The sequence below is a fragment of the Saccharomyces mikatae genome (genome assembly GCF_947241705.1).
Source record: "Saccharomyces mikatae IFO 1815 strain IFO1815 genome assembly, chromosome: 6".
NCBI lineage: Eukaryota > Fungi > Ascomycota > Saccharomycetes > Saccharomycetales > Saccharomycetaceae > Saccharomyces > Saccharomyces mikatae.
The window spans coordinates 729,624-747,207 of NC_079261.1; the positions used below are offsets into that span (position 1 = coordinate 729,624).

A 17,584-nucleotide genomic window follows, 5' to 3' on the forward strand; every position below is an offset into this window, starting at 1 on the left:
TGTCTGACGCCCGTCGTTCGGCTATCCTTGTCTTTTTCCTTTTGGAGCTCACACACGATTCTCGCTAAACGCGGTGTACATGAATTTCTATACCAGGGAGGTTTTAGGCAATTGGCGGCTACCGTACTTACGATTACTATTTATATATAAAGATGTAAACGTACAAAAACATGGTTTCTTTTAGCTGCTGCAAGAGGCCTGTTTCATAAATTTCGAACCCTCTTGGTGCGAAAGATTGGCCCATTTCTCCTCCAGATCAGGCCTCAAAGAGTCGTCCCACTTAGCGCGATCGTATGGGTTTACACTCATGAGAAATAGCTTCTTTAGGGCAGATGTATCTAGATTTGAATCGGGATCTTGTAGGCTGTCCCTTTGATCGTACATCAAGTCGTCAACTACTTCCTCTAAAATCCAACTTCTGGGAACAAACAATGGATTGGCTTTCCTAGCGAGCAACGCCCTATTTGTAGCCCCTGTAGGCGGAATCAGTGTTAAGTAGTCTTGCGTCCAATTGTATACTTTTTCCAGTTTTTCGTCGAGCAGACGATGTTCACCATTGGAATCAAGAAGTTTCTCACCCGCAATAAGAGTATTTTCATTTTCTGCCATTTTTTCCATTTGCTCGGTGCTGAAGAACATTCTTAAGTACTCCTCGTCAAAAGCTCCAAAGAGCGTCGTAGCTTCCTTTTTGTCCTTGATGAAGAACGGCCCCATATAGTTCTGCAAATGAATAAAGAAATTGTTATAGTCAATCTTAGTAGCTTGCAGGATATCTAGCAATGGTTCGACAATAACGGCGCAGAATTCTCTGGATTTCGCTGCTGCGCGCCTAACATCTTTACCGCTTGTAGAGTTCATGTATGGTTCCAAATCCAAATCTACACCAAGCCTTTGGGACATCAACCGTGCGTATCTGGTGGTAAACACATACTTGTATTCGTTTGCACTGAGCTCCACCAACTTTTGCACCCTTTTAATCATGGTCTTCTCAAGGGTGTCGTCAACGAAATCCAATTCGCCCTTGAGTAATAATTCAAGATCATGGGATTTGAGTCCCAACAAACACGCGAGGTCCTTGGCAAATTGTTGCAAGTTCCACCATATGATACTTGGCTGATTGGCAAACGAATATCTATTTGCCGTGTCATCGTGATTTGGGGTGAAACTCGGTTCAAACTTGTCCAGAAATGCAAATGGACCGTAATCAATGGTCAGACCCATAATTGAAGTATTATCTGTATTCAAGACACCGTTTGCAAAGCCATATGCTTGCCAATGTGCAACTGTGTTGGCATTCAAACTAACCACATGCCTAAAGAACTTATCATACTTACTCAACTTTGAAACGTCTTCTTCACTCATCAATTCCTTCCCATTTTCATCCTTTTTTACCTGCTCATCGATTTTTTTCTCACTGTCAGGGAAAAAATCCTTTCTAAATACATCAAAGTCGGGCTTCCCTTCAAATTGTGCCCCTCCGTCAAACAGTTCCTCAATACAATAATCTGATAACTTGATCAATCCTTGTAAATCCTGCCTCCACCTGAATAAGTTGAAGTTACCCAATCGGATCCAACTTGGTGCAAACCGACATACAACAGCACACGGTTCCTGGGTGCGTCTTTGCGCCTTCGTCCCTGGTAGCAGGGTTAATTGGATGGCTCTTGTGGAAGGAATACCAATGCTGTGTAATGCCTCACTCATTATAAACTCACGTATACTCGACCTTAAAACAGCCTTTCCATCTGCAAACCGGGAAAATGGCGTCATACCTGCTCCCTTCAACTGAAACGTTTGCCACTGCCCCGTACGGCTGTCCTTAAGATCAAACAAGTTTACCACACGCCCGTCCCCCAACTGCGCAGCGAATGAACCGAATTGGAATCCAGAGTACACCGTACTGTACGGGAAGATATCATCAGTGTAGTATATTTTCTCTCCAGCTAGTATTCTCTCCAAGTCCTGGTCCTGCACCAAACCAAACTCGTCAAGTGCACTTTGTGAAAGTAATAGTGGCTTGTAATGTGATTTTTTCGTTGGCAAACAAAAGGCAAAATGTGCCCCCTGTGAAACCATCCGCGGTGTATGGAAAAGCTTTAGCCTCACAGGATCCGTTGCGTTGTGCTGCTGCACGACATTAATGGCTTCCGGTATAGACGGCAAAGAAATATCTGGCGTCAGTTTCTTGATGAAATGAGATGTTGCTGAATTTTTCAACACATTGATTATAGTTCTTTTTTCCCTCATCCTTTCGATATAGCACGCTTCGTCTTTCTTTCTTGGCCCCTCCTTTCAAAGTTTATGATGCGTGACTTACCAACTTGTACTTGGCAACTGCTTTTTATGGCAATGAATAGTCGTGGTGGCGTACTTGTGGTTCGCCTTGTTCGTTATTCGGTTCATCATCATCTTCATCATGATTGTTTATTCTCGTCACTTTCGGAGTTCCGCGTCAGCCGTTCAGCCATGTGTTATTTCACACAATTGAATAAGGGAAGAGGAGAGTTGGTAATTACGTAGATGAAGGGAGCCTGGACTCTTTACCTCATTAAGGCTTTCAGTTGATCATGTATCCTTAATTTCCTGCATCTACCCAGTATTCCAATTATAGGGCCCTTCACGCAAAGAGGCTTTAGTAGTTCCATGTATGGGTTTGAGGACGTTCTATTTACGTAGTAGATGCAAAGACTTTTAGGGATCACAAACGGGAAAAACAACAGTAATCAGAAAATTTGACATTCATGTGCTCAATTAACTATTCTACTTTAGTCGTATACTATAAACCGGTACGTACTCACTTGTGCGTATTAGTATCCCCTCCCTTACCACAGTTGTTATAGAACTGGGCCTGGCTTCCTTAAAAAAAAAGGAATTGCGTAATACCAGGAAGCACTTTCCAACTTCACCGTTTCTTTTACTTTGGTGTGGCCAGGGAAGTGCTTCACTTTTCTGCTTATGATCGCATTTGATGGTAAATTCCCCAATCATATGCTGAATAATAGAAACAAAATATCGCAGAGGAGTGAAGAGAAAAGAGCCAGAAAAGATATGGCATCCTTTTTTTGGTCTCAGTTCCGTGCACGTCCCTTTGTATTCGTACTGCCAAGCGCCTCCCTTGGAACGACGAATAATTTTTGGATTATAAAAGCTCATCACAATTTCACTAAAGGTAGTATAATTTGTTCCCTCTCTTCAGTTCTCATATAAACATATTCCTCTCAAAAGCAGATCCAATAAGTATTGAGTATAAACTAAGTACAAGTAACAATTCAAAAATGTCCAATTTATTAAACAAATTCGCTGACAAGTTGCACGGCAACGACCACGATGAACGTTACGAAAACGACGATGACGACCAAACTAGACAACAACGCCACGAGAAACACCAACAGAGAGAATTCAAAAATCAAGGTTCCAAGGCTGATCCTTACAGTGACCAGAATCAAGGTAATTTCCCTCAACACCAACAACCACAATCAAGTCTAGGCGGAAACAGACAAGTTGGCGGTAATGACTACCAACAACAAACCACTGATTACACTGCAGGAAGCGGTGGTGGCACCTACACTCAGACTTACCGCGAGACTAACACTCAAGGTGAGTTAGACGACGATGAAGATGACGATTTCTTGACTTCAGGTCAGCAGCAAAAACAAGGCCGCACAAGAGGTACTCAGAGTAACCGCTATCAATCCTCCAATATGGGCAGCGGACGGCGCAACCTGTCTGGATCAGGAAACGACCAGTATGATGACGATAGCGGAAACCAAGGTGTTTGGTAGATGGAGCGGCGGACACATTTTTTTATCATGTCTGTAGTGCAGGTTTCACCGTTAGACAGTAAGTGAGACGATTTCTTTACCTATAATTCTTCTTTCTCCTCTTTATTTCTTCATCTGGCCCTTGACTTTGGCTTTGGCTAAGATGTCTCTTTTTGCAAGCTATTTAGTATGTTTACTCTAGTTTTATGTAGATCCATAGCTGTCAGTTTATACGTTTTTATTGATGTCAGTTTGATGCGATTAGTATTCTTTTTCGTCATGGTGTGCCGTTTGACGGACTTTCAGATCCAGGTGTGCAACAATAGTATTAGAGGAAAACGGGGTGGAACGTTGCTGTCTGATTCAGCTGCCCTGGAGTTAGCGGGTACGGTATCGTTATTGTGCTGAACAGCTAACTCTCTTTAAGATTACTATTTATTTCACATCAATTAAGGTCTGTGAGTAGTAGTAAAAGCCGGGCTAATTGTCAAAACTTTTGGGTGCGCTCTTACGATTATACAACCTTTTTTTCAATTCAGGAAGTATAAGGAATTAGCTGCTCAAAGAAGCAAACGCAATAAATATATGCTACGAATAAGTATTGGCTCGATCAAGCAATTTGGTCTGTCAGTTCCAGGCTATAAAAGCGCTAATTACAATGCAACTGAGAGGGCTGTAAAACTACTCAATTTGTACAGTACAACTACCTTCGTCAGCTCGAGCAGGCACATGCATTCTTCAATGCCGCTAAATAAAGAAGGTGGGGAGGAGAGACATAATGAAGAGCTTGTTGAACAAAAACTTGCACAGGATGGGCTGACTTCCAAACGAAACGATAGTGAACCATCAAAAGAGAGTGCCACACCCTTAACTAAGTCACTGCTACAACATACACACGGTCACAACCACACACATATGCATGACAATCCCCTATTGTCGCTGAATGTTCAACAAATCAAAAAGAATCCTGGTGTGAAAATTACATGGATAGGTCTTGCATCAAACGTGGGAATGGCTGTTGGGAAATTTATAGGAGGAATCACGTTTCATTCTCAAGCATTACTTGCTGACTCCGTGCATGCTCTTAGTGATTTAGTATCGGATTTCTTAACACTATTTTCTGTCCACTATGCATCTCGTAAACCAAATTCTGAGTACCCTTATGGCTATGGCAAAGTGGAAACTGTAGGGTCTCTTGCAGTATCTACGATTTTGACAATGGCTGGTATTTCTATTGGTTGGTCATCGTTATGCGCTATTGTGGGGCCCGTCATCCCCCATGCAATTCTGGAATCAATGGCTAATTTGATCGGTGAGACACATTCACATTCTCAGTCAGTAACACAACAGGCCACTAATGTAAATGCCGTATGGATTGCAGCAGGTTCCATCCTGGTGAAAGAATGGGTTTTCCAGGCAACGAAAAAAGTTGCTATTCAAACAAACTCCAATGTACTAATGGCGAATGCATGGCATCATCGTGTTGACTCTTTAACGTCGTTGGTGGCTTTGGTAGCTATTACGTCGAGTTATTTTTTCAACATTCAGTCTTTAGATAATTTAGGTGGACTCGTAGTGTCGGGTTTAATCATAAGAACTGGTGGGCAAGGTATATTATCTTCATTGAAGGAGTTAGTGGATCAGTCTATACCACCGACTGATCCTCGTTATTTGGAAATTGAATCTGTAATAAAGAACAGTATAGGCTGTCTGAAAACCGACTTGGGTTTGAAAGGACCGCTACATGTTAAAGACCTCACTATATTGGCTTCTGGTCCAAACCTTCGTGCTACCACGACTTTGGAAGTGCCAGTGTTAAATTCCGGGCGAGAAGTAGGCATAAAGCTATTGGAAAACACCATTTCAATTATAAGGGAAGATTTACGTCAGAAAGTGCCGCACCTCGGGAAAGTGGACGTCGAATTCGTTGATGAAACGTCTGCATGTAATAAGAGTTCTGAAAATTCCTATCATAACGTATCGACAAGTCATATGCACACTCATTTTGACTCGGCTGATGATCACTCCCACAGACATTGATATACACCTAAATATATGTTTTTAAAAGTTCAGATGATAAAGTACAGCTTTTCGCACATTAATAATTTACTAAGCATGATATATATGTAAATTAGGAAGAACGTTCCGTGTTGTTCGTTCATATAAAGTAATATAATGTATTATGTATATAATCAATCACAAGTATATATGCAAGTTCATTTCTGGCCGGCAATCCAATCGTTTAAACCGTGCTTGTTTCTAGCAATTTCAAAAGCATAGAATTGTAGCCTCACGACAAAACAAGTAGTGAATTGACCATATTCAGCAGAAGCGTCGGTTCTTAATAGAGTACCAAAGTTATAATCCTCAATTTTTTTTTCAAAGATTGTAAAGAACTTTCTCCATCTTTCCTTGGCTTCTTTGGTTTTTAGCTCCTCCTCTGTGAACTTTTTCACTCTCTCAACATCCTTGTACTCTGGGAATCTTTCAATAAAATTTTCATATATTTCGTCATCAAACTTGGTCAAATGCAACTTGGAACCTGGAACACTTGTTAATAATTTCCAGTATGTTTCCGCTTGCTCAACAGCAACAACGGCGAACTGTTTCTCAATATCTTCTAAATTATCAGCAGTTTCTGCATTGAAGGTAGACATGGCTATTGAATATTGTTTTTTTTTTTATGATCTTTTTAACCTATCTAGCCAGTTGTAAGTTCGAAGAGTGAAAAATCATCATCGCCTTTTTGTCATTCGAGGAAATTATCGAACTTCAATACTCCCTAGCTGTACTTCTTACCCGGATTTCTTGATCAATATCCATTAATTCATACAGTGAGGGATTTACCACGCAGATGTGAGCCAAGAAAAGTGTATTCAGCCCCTTTTAAAAGTCACGAGTTGTGCCACATGAGTCAGAAATTATCCTTAGAACACTTGTGTAACATGATTCATAACTTAAGTTACTCGGGAATCATATGACAATAAAGATCACCTTAACATATGTTGTTGAAGATGCCCGTATATAACCACTTCTTCTCCAAAAAACTTGTTGATCAACATGGATGACGTTAGTATTAAAAAGGTTTCCTTGAATTCAATTCTATATATCCAATAAATATACTGTGTATACATAAAAAGAACCAATACCAACTCTTCTGTATTAAAAATGAATTACCCAGAAAAAAAAAGGAGAGCGCTATATACTTGCTCTAAACTCTATCAACATAGTAAGAAAGCTCCACTCAAGAGCTCATTAAAAAAAAAGATGATGAAGCGAAGTGAGACAGAAAATGAAGTGAAGATAAAACACTAGCCAGTAGGCTTTCAATCTTCTTCATCGTCAGTATCGACTGGTTTTGGTGTACCTTTTGGAGACGATAACCATTCGATATAACGCAGACGACGACGTTCAGCTTGCAACTTCTTTTCATTTCTTGTTAATCTTTTCTTTCTTTGCTTAACCTTGATATTAGCCGGGGAATCATCGTCATCAACAGATGGTTTGGTCAAGTTAGCGGCTTTTAAGCCAACAGCATCAGCATTACCACCATCTTCAAATTTAGATTGATCAACTTGTGCCGTACCCTTTTGAACCATTTTACCGTTCTCAACAATCCATTGTTCTGGACATAAAGCACCAACAAATTCATTATTATGTGAAATCATGACAACACCACCACTCCAGTCACGAATAGCAACAGCTAAGGCACCAAGAGAATCTCTGTCCAAATAATTGGTAGGTTCATCCAAAACAAGCAAATGAGGATTATTCCACATAGCACCCGCAATAACAACTTTTACTAATTGACCACCAGATAGAGAACCTAATGGAGTGTGATTAGCAATCTCGGAGTCAAGACCAACATCTTCGAAGTGCTTGGTAATTACTGAAGGAATCAATTGACGGTAGCCCAAACCTTCTCTAGAAGCTTCGTGATCGTCGAACTTCTGAACCAATTTTTCAAAACCATGTTCAACTAAGACATCTTTTGGAACCCAGGAATTGTACTTTGGTTTCCAGTACTTCCATTTGACTTCATATTGGAAAGACTTCTTCAATTTTTGTCTACCGACAATGGCTTCAATGGCTCTCTTGCCTCTACCATCATCAATATCAATTTCCTTCGTCATCATTTCCTTTTCATCTTCAGAGATTTTTCTAGATTCCTTCAATAAGACTTCACGGTCATCACCAAATTGATAACGCCATTGTAAATATTGATTAGCCGTCTTTTCTTTGTGTTCGTTCACATGTTGCAATGCGTGCTGAGCAATATAACCAATACGTAAATTTGGATGTTTTTCCACCTTACCTTCATTTGGAACCAATTCACCAGTTAATAACTTGATTAAAGTGGATTTACCAGCCCCATTTGGACCTAAACAAGCCACACGAGAAGACAGAGACAACGAACAAGTGACATGACTTAGGGAAGGTTTTTGAGCACCTGGATAAGCGAAAGTAACATCAGTCATCTTGGCGACCGCCCTAGTATTAGACTTAACCCCTGTTAGAATACCTGGAGGTGGAAAGCGCATTTGAGCGTTAGAGTCAGTCAATGTATAATATGATTTAGCTTCGGGTTTCTGCTCAACAAACGCAGCCAAATTACCCTTGTAGTAAGCCAATTTCTTGTTTTCATAATGGATAATGTCAGTACAAACTATGTCCAAGAAACCAGAGTCATGAGAAACTATTAATGATGTAATATCGGTGTGTTCCAGCAAATATTCTTCTAACCACTTGACATTCGAGACATCTAAATGATTAGTAGGTTCATCCAGCAATAAAATATCGGCCCTTTGTAGCATGGCTCTTGCCAACTCCAGCTTCATTTTCCAACCACCGGATAAGGACCCGACAGTTTGAGCTCTTCTTTCTTCGTCAAAACCGACAGATTCCAAAGCTTTTGCAATTTCTTCACGAGAAGTAGATTGCAATTCCTCATCTAGAGCAATGAAGGAAACCAAGTCTAGGTCCCCTTCTTCACCTTGTAATTTATGTTCAACGAAACAAGTACGTAATGTATCCTTATCTGGAAATCCATCTAGTTGACCATTAGCGATGGCTCTCATCAAAGTAGATTTACCAGCACCATTCCTACCACATAAACCGTAACGATGACCTTTTAATAGACGCAGGTTTGTTTTGTTCAATAACATTCTTGAACCATAAGCTAAGGAGAAATCAGTGTTGACAATTTCGATACCTTCATCCTCATCTGTGCTTTCCTTTTCTTGATAAAATAAGGCTCTCAAGTTATGGATAAAATCCTGTTGAACAAATTCTCTTTGAGAATCTGAACCACCAAAAACAGCTATTAAAAAATCTTCCAATCTTTTCCAGTCATTAACATTAGAGTCTACGGTCAGAATTTGGCTCATGTAATTAACTACTATTTCGTCATTCATGCAGGGCTTGATATAACAGGAATCGTCGGCCTTAATGTCTTTGAGATGGTCAAGTAAGAAATCTCTACCTTCTTGTAAAGTCAGTCTGCCCGAGAATTTGTTCTCTTTATCAGTCTCGTCATCTTCTCTTAAAACATTAAGAGCCTTTTCAGCTAATTCACGGACTTCTGGTAACGAGGCAGTGTCAACAACCTTTTGGATACCAGGCAGTAGTAGAGGGATGAAGCTTTCAATTTCATTACGATTATTTACTAACCTTGTCAAATTCTCCACGACAATAACAGTTTGTCTTAATTGTTCTTGAGATGATGAAGATAGATTCAAAGATCTGTTCAAAATGGGAACTAATAAAGAAAGAGATGGTTCGGTGACTTCAGCGACAAATGTAACGCTGGATAACGACTTTACAGATTCAGGAACTTTAGATGGATCTTGTAGAGTGTCGACGATCAGTTTATAACGAGGAGACAAATCCAAATTATCTAGAATAGAAACGTAGTCCAATAATGTTTTGTAACCTTGTTTAGCCAATTCTGGTTTGAAATCGGTAGCCACGTCGGTCAGAACTGGAACAGCATCTTTGAAAGTTATTTCCAATAAATCGTTCGCCGAATCTTCTCTTATTCTATCTATGACAGTCAAAGCAGCCATCTTAGCTTGCCATTTGGCACCAGATGATAAGAAATTTAGAATTGTTGGCAAAACAATGCAGGTTAGAGCTTCCATTGGAAAGCAATTCAACAAAGAGTCAATAGCATGCTGAGCTGCGCGTTTGACGGTGTTTTCTTTATCAGAAGTGCAGTCAAGAGCGACATTGAAAAATGGGAGCAAGTAAGCCTCCTGTGGAGGTTTTCCGTTGAAAAATTGAGCAATGTTAGAAATGATCAGCATGGCAGACTCTCTGACTAATGACGGATTCTTAGGCTTGATGAATCTAGATAAAACATCAACGATTTTCCATTCTTCAATTTTTTTACCTGTGCTGTTACCTTCTTTGCCAAATTCTTCAATGATGAGTTTGATTTGATTCTTACATTCAGTGATACTTTGAGACTCAGGTATTTTTGCCAAGAATTGAGAGATGGGTGTTAACTCTAAGTTTGACAATTTTTCATTCAGAGAGGTCAATGATGTAGTAGAGGCAGATGGTGTTGGTGTCCCGCTTTGGTTAGGCGTTACAGCTGACTGTTTATAACTAGTTTTTTGATAACTTTGGTTATTGTACTTATTATAGTTATTGTAGTTATTGTAGTTATTGTTGTACGACTGATAACTGCCTTGTTGCTGATAAGCATTCTGGTAGTTACCACCCTGTTTCCAATTACGTTGTTGTTGGTAACTATTTTGGTTGAAAGCCTTATTATTGTTAGAATCAGCAGCAGGGTTTTTAAAGTAACCACCAAATGGAGAGGCGACGAGGTTTGGATCCGTTGGCTGATCGTCAAGGAAAGAGTTTAAATCTTTAAACTTCTTTGGAGGCATCTTGGGTCGATTAGGTACTAATTGTCGTTGTATCTACAATTAATAAGATAAAAATTATGCATTATAGATCGACGCACATGTATTATCTTAAATAGGCTGCAATGTATTATTTTTTAGAATTTATTGCGATGCTGCTGAAAATTTTTTCCCACCTTGAAACTTTTCTTTTTCTATGAAATCCTGTATGTGGTGTGTGGGTTTATTTAACCAATTTTATAATAACAGCATCAATCACAACTAAATAAGTCCAACTTCAGATGACCATAAATATTGTTATCTCACAGTTACTACTTCACCAGTTTTTTGTGTCTATACGTTTATGTATGTTGTTTTGTTGTGCTTCTCGAAATAGTACATGGCATTTTTTTCATGAAAGCGAAATTTGGCGTACTGGAAAAGTGTAAACAAGAACAAAAACGTGCCAATCTTCAAGGCTTTACCGCAACTAAAGTGCCTCAAAGGACCGTAGTTGCTAACGGAAAGTAGTCGTATCTAATTGAATGCTTCAAGAATACATTAAGTTCTTTCTAAAACATAAAAGAGGATAAAAACTGAGAAACAGCCACGAATTATATAAATCACAACAAAAATGGTAGCGTTGAGATTTTTAATTGAGAACAAAAACACAGTCTGTTTTACGCTATTAGTTGCTTTGGTTCTTTCACTGTACCTACTAGTTTATTTGTTTTCGCATAACCCAAGGCCGTCATATCCAGAGGAGCTCAAATACACAGCTATTGATGATAATGGTGTCGAAATAACTCGTGCTTTACCTAACTTGGGTGAGCTTCAGGGTGATGAGGACCAAAAAATATTTTTGTCTGTTGTTATCCCCAGCTATAACGAAACAGCGAGAATTTTACTAATGCTGACAGATGCAATCAACTTTTTAAAGAAAAAGTATGGTACTAGGTGGGAAATTGTGATAGTGGATGACGGTTCCACGGATAATACAACGCAATATTGTTTGAAAATCTGTAGAGAACAGTTCAAGTTAAACTATGAACAGTTCAGAATCATTAAACTCTCGGAAAACAGAGGTAAAGGTGGTGCAGTGAGACAAGGTTTTTTACATATAAGAGGTAAATATGGTCTGTTCGCAGATGCTGATGGTGCTAGTAAGTTTAGTGACGTGGAAAAGCTTGTGGAGGCTATAAAAACAATTGAAACTTCTGACACAGATGCAAATGCGATCAAACCAGCCGTAGCCATTGGTTCCAGAGCACACATGGTAAATACCGAGGCTGTCATAAAGAGGTCAATGATTAGAAATTGCCTGATGTACGGTTTTCACACACTAGTTTTCATTTTTGGCATCAGATCTATCAAGGACACACAATGCGGGTTCAAATTGTTTAATAGAGCTGCTATATTGAGAATTTTTCCTTATTTGCATACCGAAGGTTGGATTTTTGACGTGGAAATCTTGATATTGGCCATCAGGAAACGAATCCAAATTAAAGAGATACCAATTTCCTGGCATGAGGTTGACGGCTCTAAGATGGCTTTAGCTGTTGATAGTATTAAAATGGCGAAAGATTTAGTTGTCATAAGAATGGCCTATTTATTAGGGATATATAGAGATAATAAGAAATGTTAGAGTATCTTCTTTAAGTTTATTATTATCATTATTATTATTACATAGGCTTTCATAACGGCATTTGATCAATCAAAAAGAAAATCTTCTTTGTATGACCGTTTCTATTTTCTTTTTTGAAACGAACTTTATTACATGACTTTCTTAGAGCCCTCAAAGATTTCATACGATAAAGACGACAATTTTCTTCTAATGATTGTACCGTTATTTAAAAAGGTTCTGATGAGAGAGGCATATTCTTTACTGTCATTTGTTATATTATTAAATGCGTTCAACAGCGCAGGCGTATTAATTTCCAGTTCGACTTCGTGAGTTGTCTCTGATTGTCTGCTTTTCGAACCTTGATTGTGGTTTTCTACTTTCGTGATATCAATTCGTGTACAGGAATCATTGTGAATGTAACTAATACGATCTTTTGTTCTTTCACTAATCGGGCTTTGAGATTTATATTTTTCTGGCGGGTCATTCTCAGGTACAGGTAATTCCAGGTTCAAAGAAATTTTAACATCGTAACTATCTTTTGGTGAATATAGTAGTAGCTGGGCCACATGCCTTTTTTCTATAAATTGACCCACTCTCCCGGTCTTAATATCGGTACTCATTCTTAAGAATCTTGGCCTTTGTGTGGATAACCCAACTCTATAAACTGAATCTCTTGTTTGAGATTCAATTATACTGAATTTACCGGTATTTTCAGTAACCTCGCTGATACCACGAATATACTTGCTTAATTCTTTGAAAAGAGATGAGTCTATATTAGGAGTTAGATGTGCATCAAGCTCAGTGAAAACACATTGCGAAGAAACAGGTGGGTTAACGCGGTCTGGTCCCTTTGCATCAATGATAACACCAAATTTCATTTCCAATTCAATAAATGATCTTAGTTCAGGAGCAATGGAATATATTGTAGCATAAACCCAGTCTTGTACTGACTTGGTCAAGTCATCATCGGGAATAATGTTCAGAAAAGATGGGTCAATTTTAAGATCTTTCATATCTATACTTTGAAGAGCCTTAATAGTTGGTTTCCATTTTTGGGCCCAAATTGGAACATTCTTGTACTTACTCGGTTTGGAAGATGCTGATATTTCATTGAGAACTTCCAAATCTTTTCTGATATTATTCTTTTTAGATTGTAAAGTGGCTTTTTCTTCAAAAATGTTATTGACCGCTGCGTTTTTTTCTTCTTCTTTTTTGACTGTACTATCAATTGGATTTCCGACTAGTATATCTGCAGGTTGATTCTGCTTTTGTAGCGGTATTTGGGCTATATGCTTGTTCGTGCTGTTCCCATCATTACTTTGTTTCGGTATTTCCTGTTCTTCATCATTCTTGATTTTAGGAGGTATTATATCACTAGAAAGCTTTTCTGACTTGACCTTAGGGTCAGCGGCACCATCTGTGAGAGTAATTCCATGGGATGACCTCTTTCTGTGTTGTTTATCATAGTCAAAAACCATTTCAGAATCGAAATTAATTTCTCCACTTGCACCCATGTCATCATCTGTATCAGTTTCTTCATCATCTGCCGAAGATCTACGTGATTTATGTTTATGTGGCCGCGACTCATCACCAATATTATCCTCGTAATGGACAATTGCAGCAGCTTGGTCCGATGAAACTTGATTTGAATCTGGTTCTGAATTCTCAGTAAGAGGTCTGTTTCCATCAGCTGTCTCACTTAGTTTTTGTAATTTGACCTTTTCACTCTCGTCGTGATTTACCAAATCGTCTAGTGATAAAGCTCTTTTGGTTTGAGGAGGATTGTCGGTAAAACTCATAATGAAAGATTGATAAATGAAGGCTTTTTCACAAGTAATTGCCACCCGAGATTCTGTTAATAGAAGATATTCTGCAAGCTCAGTACCAAGTATCCTTTGAAGGTCTTTTAATGACTTTCAATAGTAGATCTTTTTGTGTGGAGTTGCACTATAGATATCTTAATGGGCTTTTCCTTTCATTACTATAATCTACGTTATGACTAGCCAAAAGTTAGATGAAAGACATATGTCGTTTTCCACGACTGTCCGAATAACCTGCAATTAATATCGGTCCTGTACTGTTTAAATAAGTATTATTATAGGAACTAAGAATGACTCTGGCAAGTTCTATTAAAACAAGGTTCAAGGTTTGGTATATTTGTAAACTTAAAGAGTATGAGAAAACACAAAGAATGGCATGTATTTTAAAGGAATATGGTTATATGAATATTTCAGTGCCTAGTACAAACGTCTTGCGCCTGTTTGCAGATAAAACTCTTCTCTTTTACCTACGTATACTGAGTGTATAGTAAACTACATTAATAGAAAAGCCGATAAATAAAAAAAAATAGGAATGAAACGGCTTGATATGATATGACATAACGGAACGTAACATGGATACAGAATTGGTTCAAGTAAGGAATATGCAAAAAAAACAAAGAAACCTGTTTATTCATATCACTATCATTCTTGAACACTTTCCAAAGGGTTGAAACTTTGAGAAGTATAAGGGTTGAACTTCGGTCTCGAGTTGAATATAGAAGACGCAGAATTTGGCGGTGAAGAAGACAAGGAACCAGGGGCAGAACTGGAATGCGGATTCTGGTGATGCAATGACATTTGTTCAGCAGTCAATCTATCCATTTTTTCGCATGCTTGTTGTTCTTCCAAAGAAAGCAATGACCTTGGACAGAAGAATAAGTCATCTTTGAAAGATTTGCAGATGTTGTTCTTGTATATTATGGAGGAATGATCTATATCTGGCACAACATAATTCTGAGGTGATCTGCTAAAGAGTAGTGGGGGGACAGTATTAGTACTGGCATTTTTATTGAGGTTTGAGTTTGAGCTGGCACCTGCCAAGAACAAGGGCGGGCTTATTGGTTGTTGCTGTTGAGGTTGTTGCAAGAGAGGTGCACTCTGATGCTGTTGTTGTTGTTGTTGTTGTTGCTGTTGCTGCTGTTGCTGCTGTTGCTGCTGCAGGTGCTGCTGTTGCTGAAGACGATCATATTTGAAATTCTGGAAAGTCAGCGTATCTGGAATGATATTGAAGGTGTTGTTACCTGCAAAATTCATAGGTTCTTGGATACTTGGAGGGGTGTTATAGGGCATCATCTTATGTACGAGAAAAGTAGACATGTATATTGTTTTGGCTGGTAGGATCGGGAATAAACGTCATCATTTCTAGTGGATTGAGATAAAAAGCTTCTTTCTTTTCTTTTTTCTATTACTGCAATTAACGGGGGAGCCGGGTTAGGGTTAATGCGGGATGACTATAGCAACATACATACATGGAGCACGTGTATAAGACTTAGTATAAAGGCAAGATACATGATCAGTACTTAGTACCTGAGGTTTAGTTTCAGCGTTTTATAGTAATCTCTATGGCTGCAATAGACTAAGAAGTAAGCGTCAAAGTATAAATTGTGTTCCCGTACTGTTTCTAGTTGCTGGCGACAAGCTCGAGCATTCAAAAGGTGTTTCAGGTAAGGGCTTCTTCTTCTTTGTTTGTGTGTCTTTTCATTTCTTATGGAGCTAAATGTTCGTGTATTTACTCGTGTAACGAAGCGTTTTTATAAATTATATTTGAACGTAAAACGGAAGATAAATGTAAGACAAGTGGGCCCATAAATTGTTTGCGCATACTAAAGATTATATTTTCTGTTGTGAGATATTGATACTCTATGGAATATTTAAGAATCTAAACTGAGTCAACCCTGGTCATGTCAGTATGTAATCAACACTGAGTCTTTTCTTATTAGTATTAATCAAAATATCAGACTCTGATAGAGCTGCTGGCCTCTTCTGGATGTCGTTATCATTATTATTACTACTCTCGAAGCTCTTACCATTATCCAACGAAGGTTCATTGCTAATGTTATCGTCGTTGGTACGCTTCCTGAATTCTTGCTGATGCTGCGGGAAAATAATTGGTTTTACTTCGGCACCTGCCGCTAGCTTCGAAAAAGGTGGAGGAAATACATCGGTATTGTTGTCGGTAATATTAGTAGTTTTGTTCACATTAGTATTAACATTAATATTATTTGATCTAAAGTTATAATTATCCATAGTTCTCCGAGGTAGCAAATCCGCTGAGTCATTATATTTGAAGGAAACACTTGGTATTGACCTCGGAGGTAGGGATGGTACCATTACCTCTGTAGTCGGTTGGCCCACTACGGTAGGACACACATTTAGCGGATATTGCACGTCTATAGATGGTAAATAATTGATAGTGGTGCTGTTGCTAGGAAGAGGGTACTGGTAGTGACTATCAGTGATGGATTGGGAACCCGGGTAGTAATAGGGTTGCTGTTGCTGTCGCTGAGTACCGTAAATGGATCTCGGAGAGATAGGTGGTATACATCTCGTGTTTGTGATGAACTCTGGTGAGGAATGTACTATTAGAGGCGCTTTTTCGGTCTCTGTCATTATTGGCATATTACCACCAATATTATTGGTTTTTCTGGAAGAAGGATCGCTGTATGATGTAGATGAAGATGCGGAAGACGACGAAGATGCAGAAGAAGAAGACGACAACGACGAATACGACGGTTTACGTTGATGCGCACCCGTAGAATGGTGATTCTTATGTGCATGGACCGATTCCCGGTGCTGTTTCAAATTATCGACTCTACTGAAGAATTTCAAACACGCAGGACACTGGAACGGCTTTTCCCCCGTGTGCTTTCTTATGTGACGTGCAAGATGCTCCGCCCTAGTAAAGGACATCGCACAACCATCGTATCCAGTGCATTTAAACGATTTTCTTCGAGCACTTTTGGACCTTTTCGGGGTAGATCCCGCTACATTGTTGGTCGCAAAACTGCCGTTGCTGTCCGGAAGAACACTTACAGCATTACAATTTGTGGTATTTCCCATGTCCCGATTTTTTCTTATCTTATAACAGTATTCTTATCTGTTAGTAAAAAAAAAACTAAGACTGTAACTCGCACCAGACTCTCCTCTATACATACGTGAATAATGAAGTTATTGCACAATATCGCTGCCAAGAACTCCTGCCTATATCAACACAAGACGAAACTTTACCTCGGAGGGGGCAGCAACATACAATCTGCAAATACAGGCAAAAAGAGTTCATCAAGATTGTTATATAAGGAGGCTGCTGGACCGTTAAGGGGGGAAGCCGTGAAGGAGCAAACAAATCTTTAAAAAGAAGGCATTTGAAAAAAAGAGAGGGGATAATTAAGGCCCTTAGGGGGACTCAAAAGCAACGGAGGATTCGAAATCAAAAGAAGCCTTCTTCCACCATACTAAGTAATGGCGAACGGCAGCGGCGATCGAGGACGCCCACATTTTAAGGGCACTCACCCATCCTCGCGTGTTTTC

At 39.1% G+C, this 17,584-nt stretch overlaps 9 protein-coding genes across 9 annotated transcripts; 3 read left to right on the forward strand and 6 right to left on the reverse strand.

Moving 5' to 3' along the window:
• Nucleotides 1-180: 180 nt before the first annotated feature.
• FMP40 (Fmp40p) lies at nt 181-2,247 on the reverse strand (the record flags this gene model as incomplete). The annotated part of the gene is made up of 1 exon (XM_056222398.1): nt 181-2,247. The coding sequence occupies one exon, from the start codon at nt 2,245-2,247 to the stop codon at nt 181-183; it is 2,067 nt and encodes a 688-aa protein (XP_056082093.1).
• Nucleotides 2,248-3,275: 1,028 nt separating this feature from the next.
• GRE1 (Gre1p) lies at nt 3,276-3,782 on the forward strand (the record flags this gene model as incomplete). The annotated part of the gene is made up of 1 exon (XM_056222399.1): nt 3,276-3,782. The coding sequence occupies one exon, from the start codon at nt 3,276-3,278 to the stop codon at nt 3,780-3,782; it is 507 nt and encodes a 168-aa protein (XP_056082094.1).
• A 564-nt stretch (nt 3,783-4,346) lies between these two features.
• On the forward strand, nt 4,347-5,801 carry MMT2 (Mmt2p; the record flags this gene model as incomplete). Its single annotated transcript, XM_056222400.1, has 1 exon — nt 4,347-5,801. The coding sequence occupies one exon, from the start codon at nt 4,347-4,349 to the stop codon at nt 5,799-5,801; it is 1,455 nt and encodes a 484-aa protein (XP_056082095.1).
• Nucleotides 5,802-5,977: 176 nt separating this feature from the next.
• On the reverse strand, nt 5,978-6,418 carry CHP1 (ribosome-associated Tef1p biogenesis chaperone CHP1; the record flags this gene model as incomplete). Its single annotated transcript, XM_056222401.1, has 1 exon — nt 5,978-6,418. One exon carries the CDS (start codon nt 6,416-6,418, stop codon nt 5,978-5,980), a length of 441 nt encoding a protein of 146 aa, XP_056082096.1.
• Nucleotides 6,419-7,087: 669 nt separating this feature from the next.
• NEW1 (New1p) lies at nt 7,088-10,657 on the reverse strand (the record flags this gene model as incomplete). The annotated part of the gene is made up of 1 exon (XM_056222402.1): nt 7,088-10,657. One exon carries the CDS (start codon nt 10,655-10,657, stop codon nt 7,088-7,090), a length of 3,570 nt encoding a protein of 1,189 aa, XP_056082097.1.
• Nucleotides 10,658-11,246: 589 nt separating this feature from the next.
• ALG5 (dolichyl-phosphate beta-glucosyltransferase) lies at nt 11,247-12,257 on the forward strand (the record flags this gene model as incomplete). Its single annotated transcript, XM_056222403.1, has 1 exon — nt 11,247-12,257. The coding sequence occupies one exon, from the start codon at nt 11,247-11,249 to the stop codon at nt 12,255-12,257; it is 1,011 nt and encodes a 336-aa protein (XP_056082098.1).
• A 128-nt stretch (nt 12,258-12,385) lies between these two features.
• CET1 (polynucleotide 5'-phosphatase) lies at nt 12,386-14,035 on the reverse strand (the record flags this gene model as incomplete). The annotated part of the gene is made up of 1 exon (XM_056222404.1): nt 12,386-14,035. One exon carries the CDS (start codon nt 14,033-14,035, stop codon nt 12,386-12,388), a length of 1,650 nt encoding a protein of 549 aa, XP_056082099.1.
• A 663-nt stretch (nt 14,036-14,698) lies between these two features.
• Nucleotides 14,699-15,349, reverse strand: SMKI06G3370 (uncharacterized protein; the record flags this gene model as incomplete). Its single annotated transcript, XM_056222405.1, has 1 exon — nt 14,699-15,349. The coding sequence occupies one exon, from the start codon at nt 15,347-15,349 to the stop codon at nt 14,699-14,701; it is 651 nt and encodes a 216-aa protein (XP_056082100.1).
• A 606-nt stretch (nt 15,350-15,955) lies between these two features.
• On the reverse strand, nt 15,956-17,116 carry USV1 (Usv1p; the record flags this gene model as incomplete). Its single annotated transcript, XM_056222406.1, has 1 exon — nt 15,956-17,116. One exon carries the CDS (start codon nt 17,114-17,116, stop codon nt 15,956-15,958), a length of 1,161 nt encoding a protein of 386 aa, XP_056082101.1.
• Nucleotides 17,117-17,584: the final 468 nt, after the last annotated feature.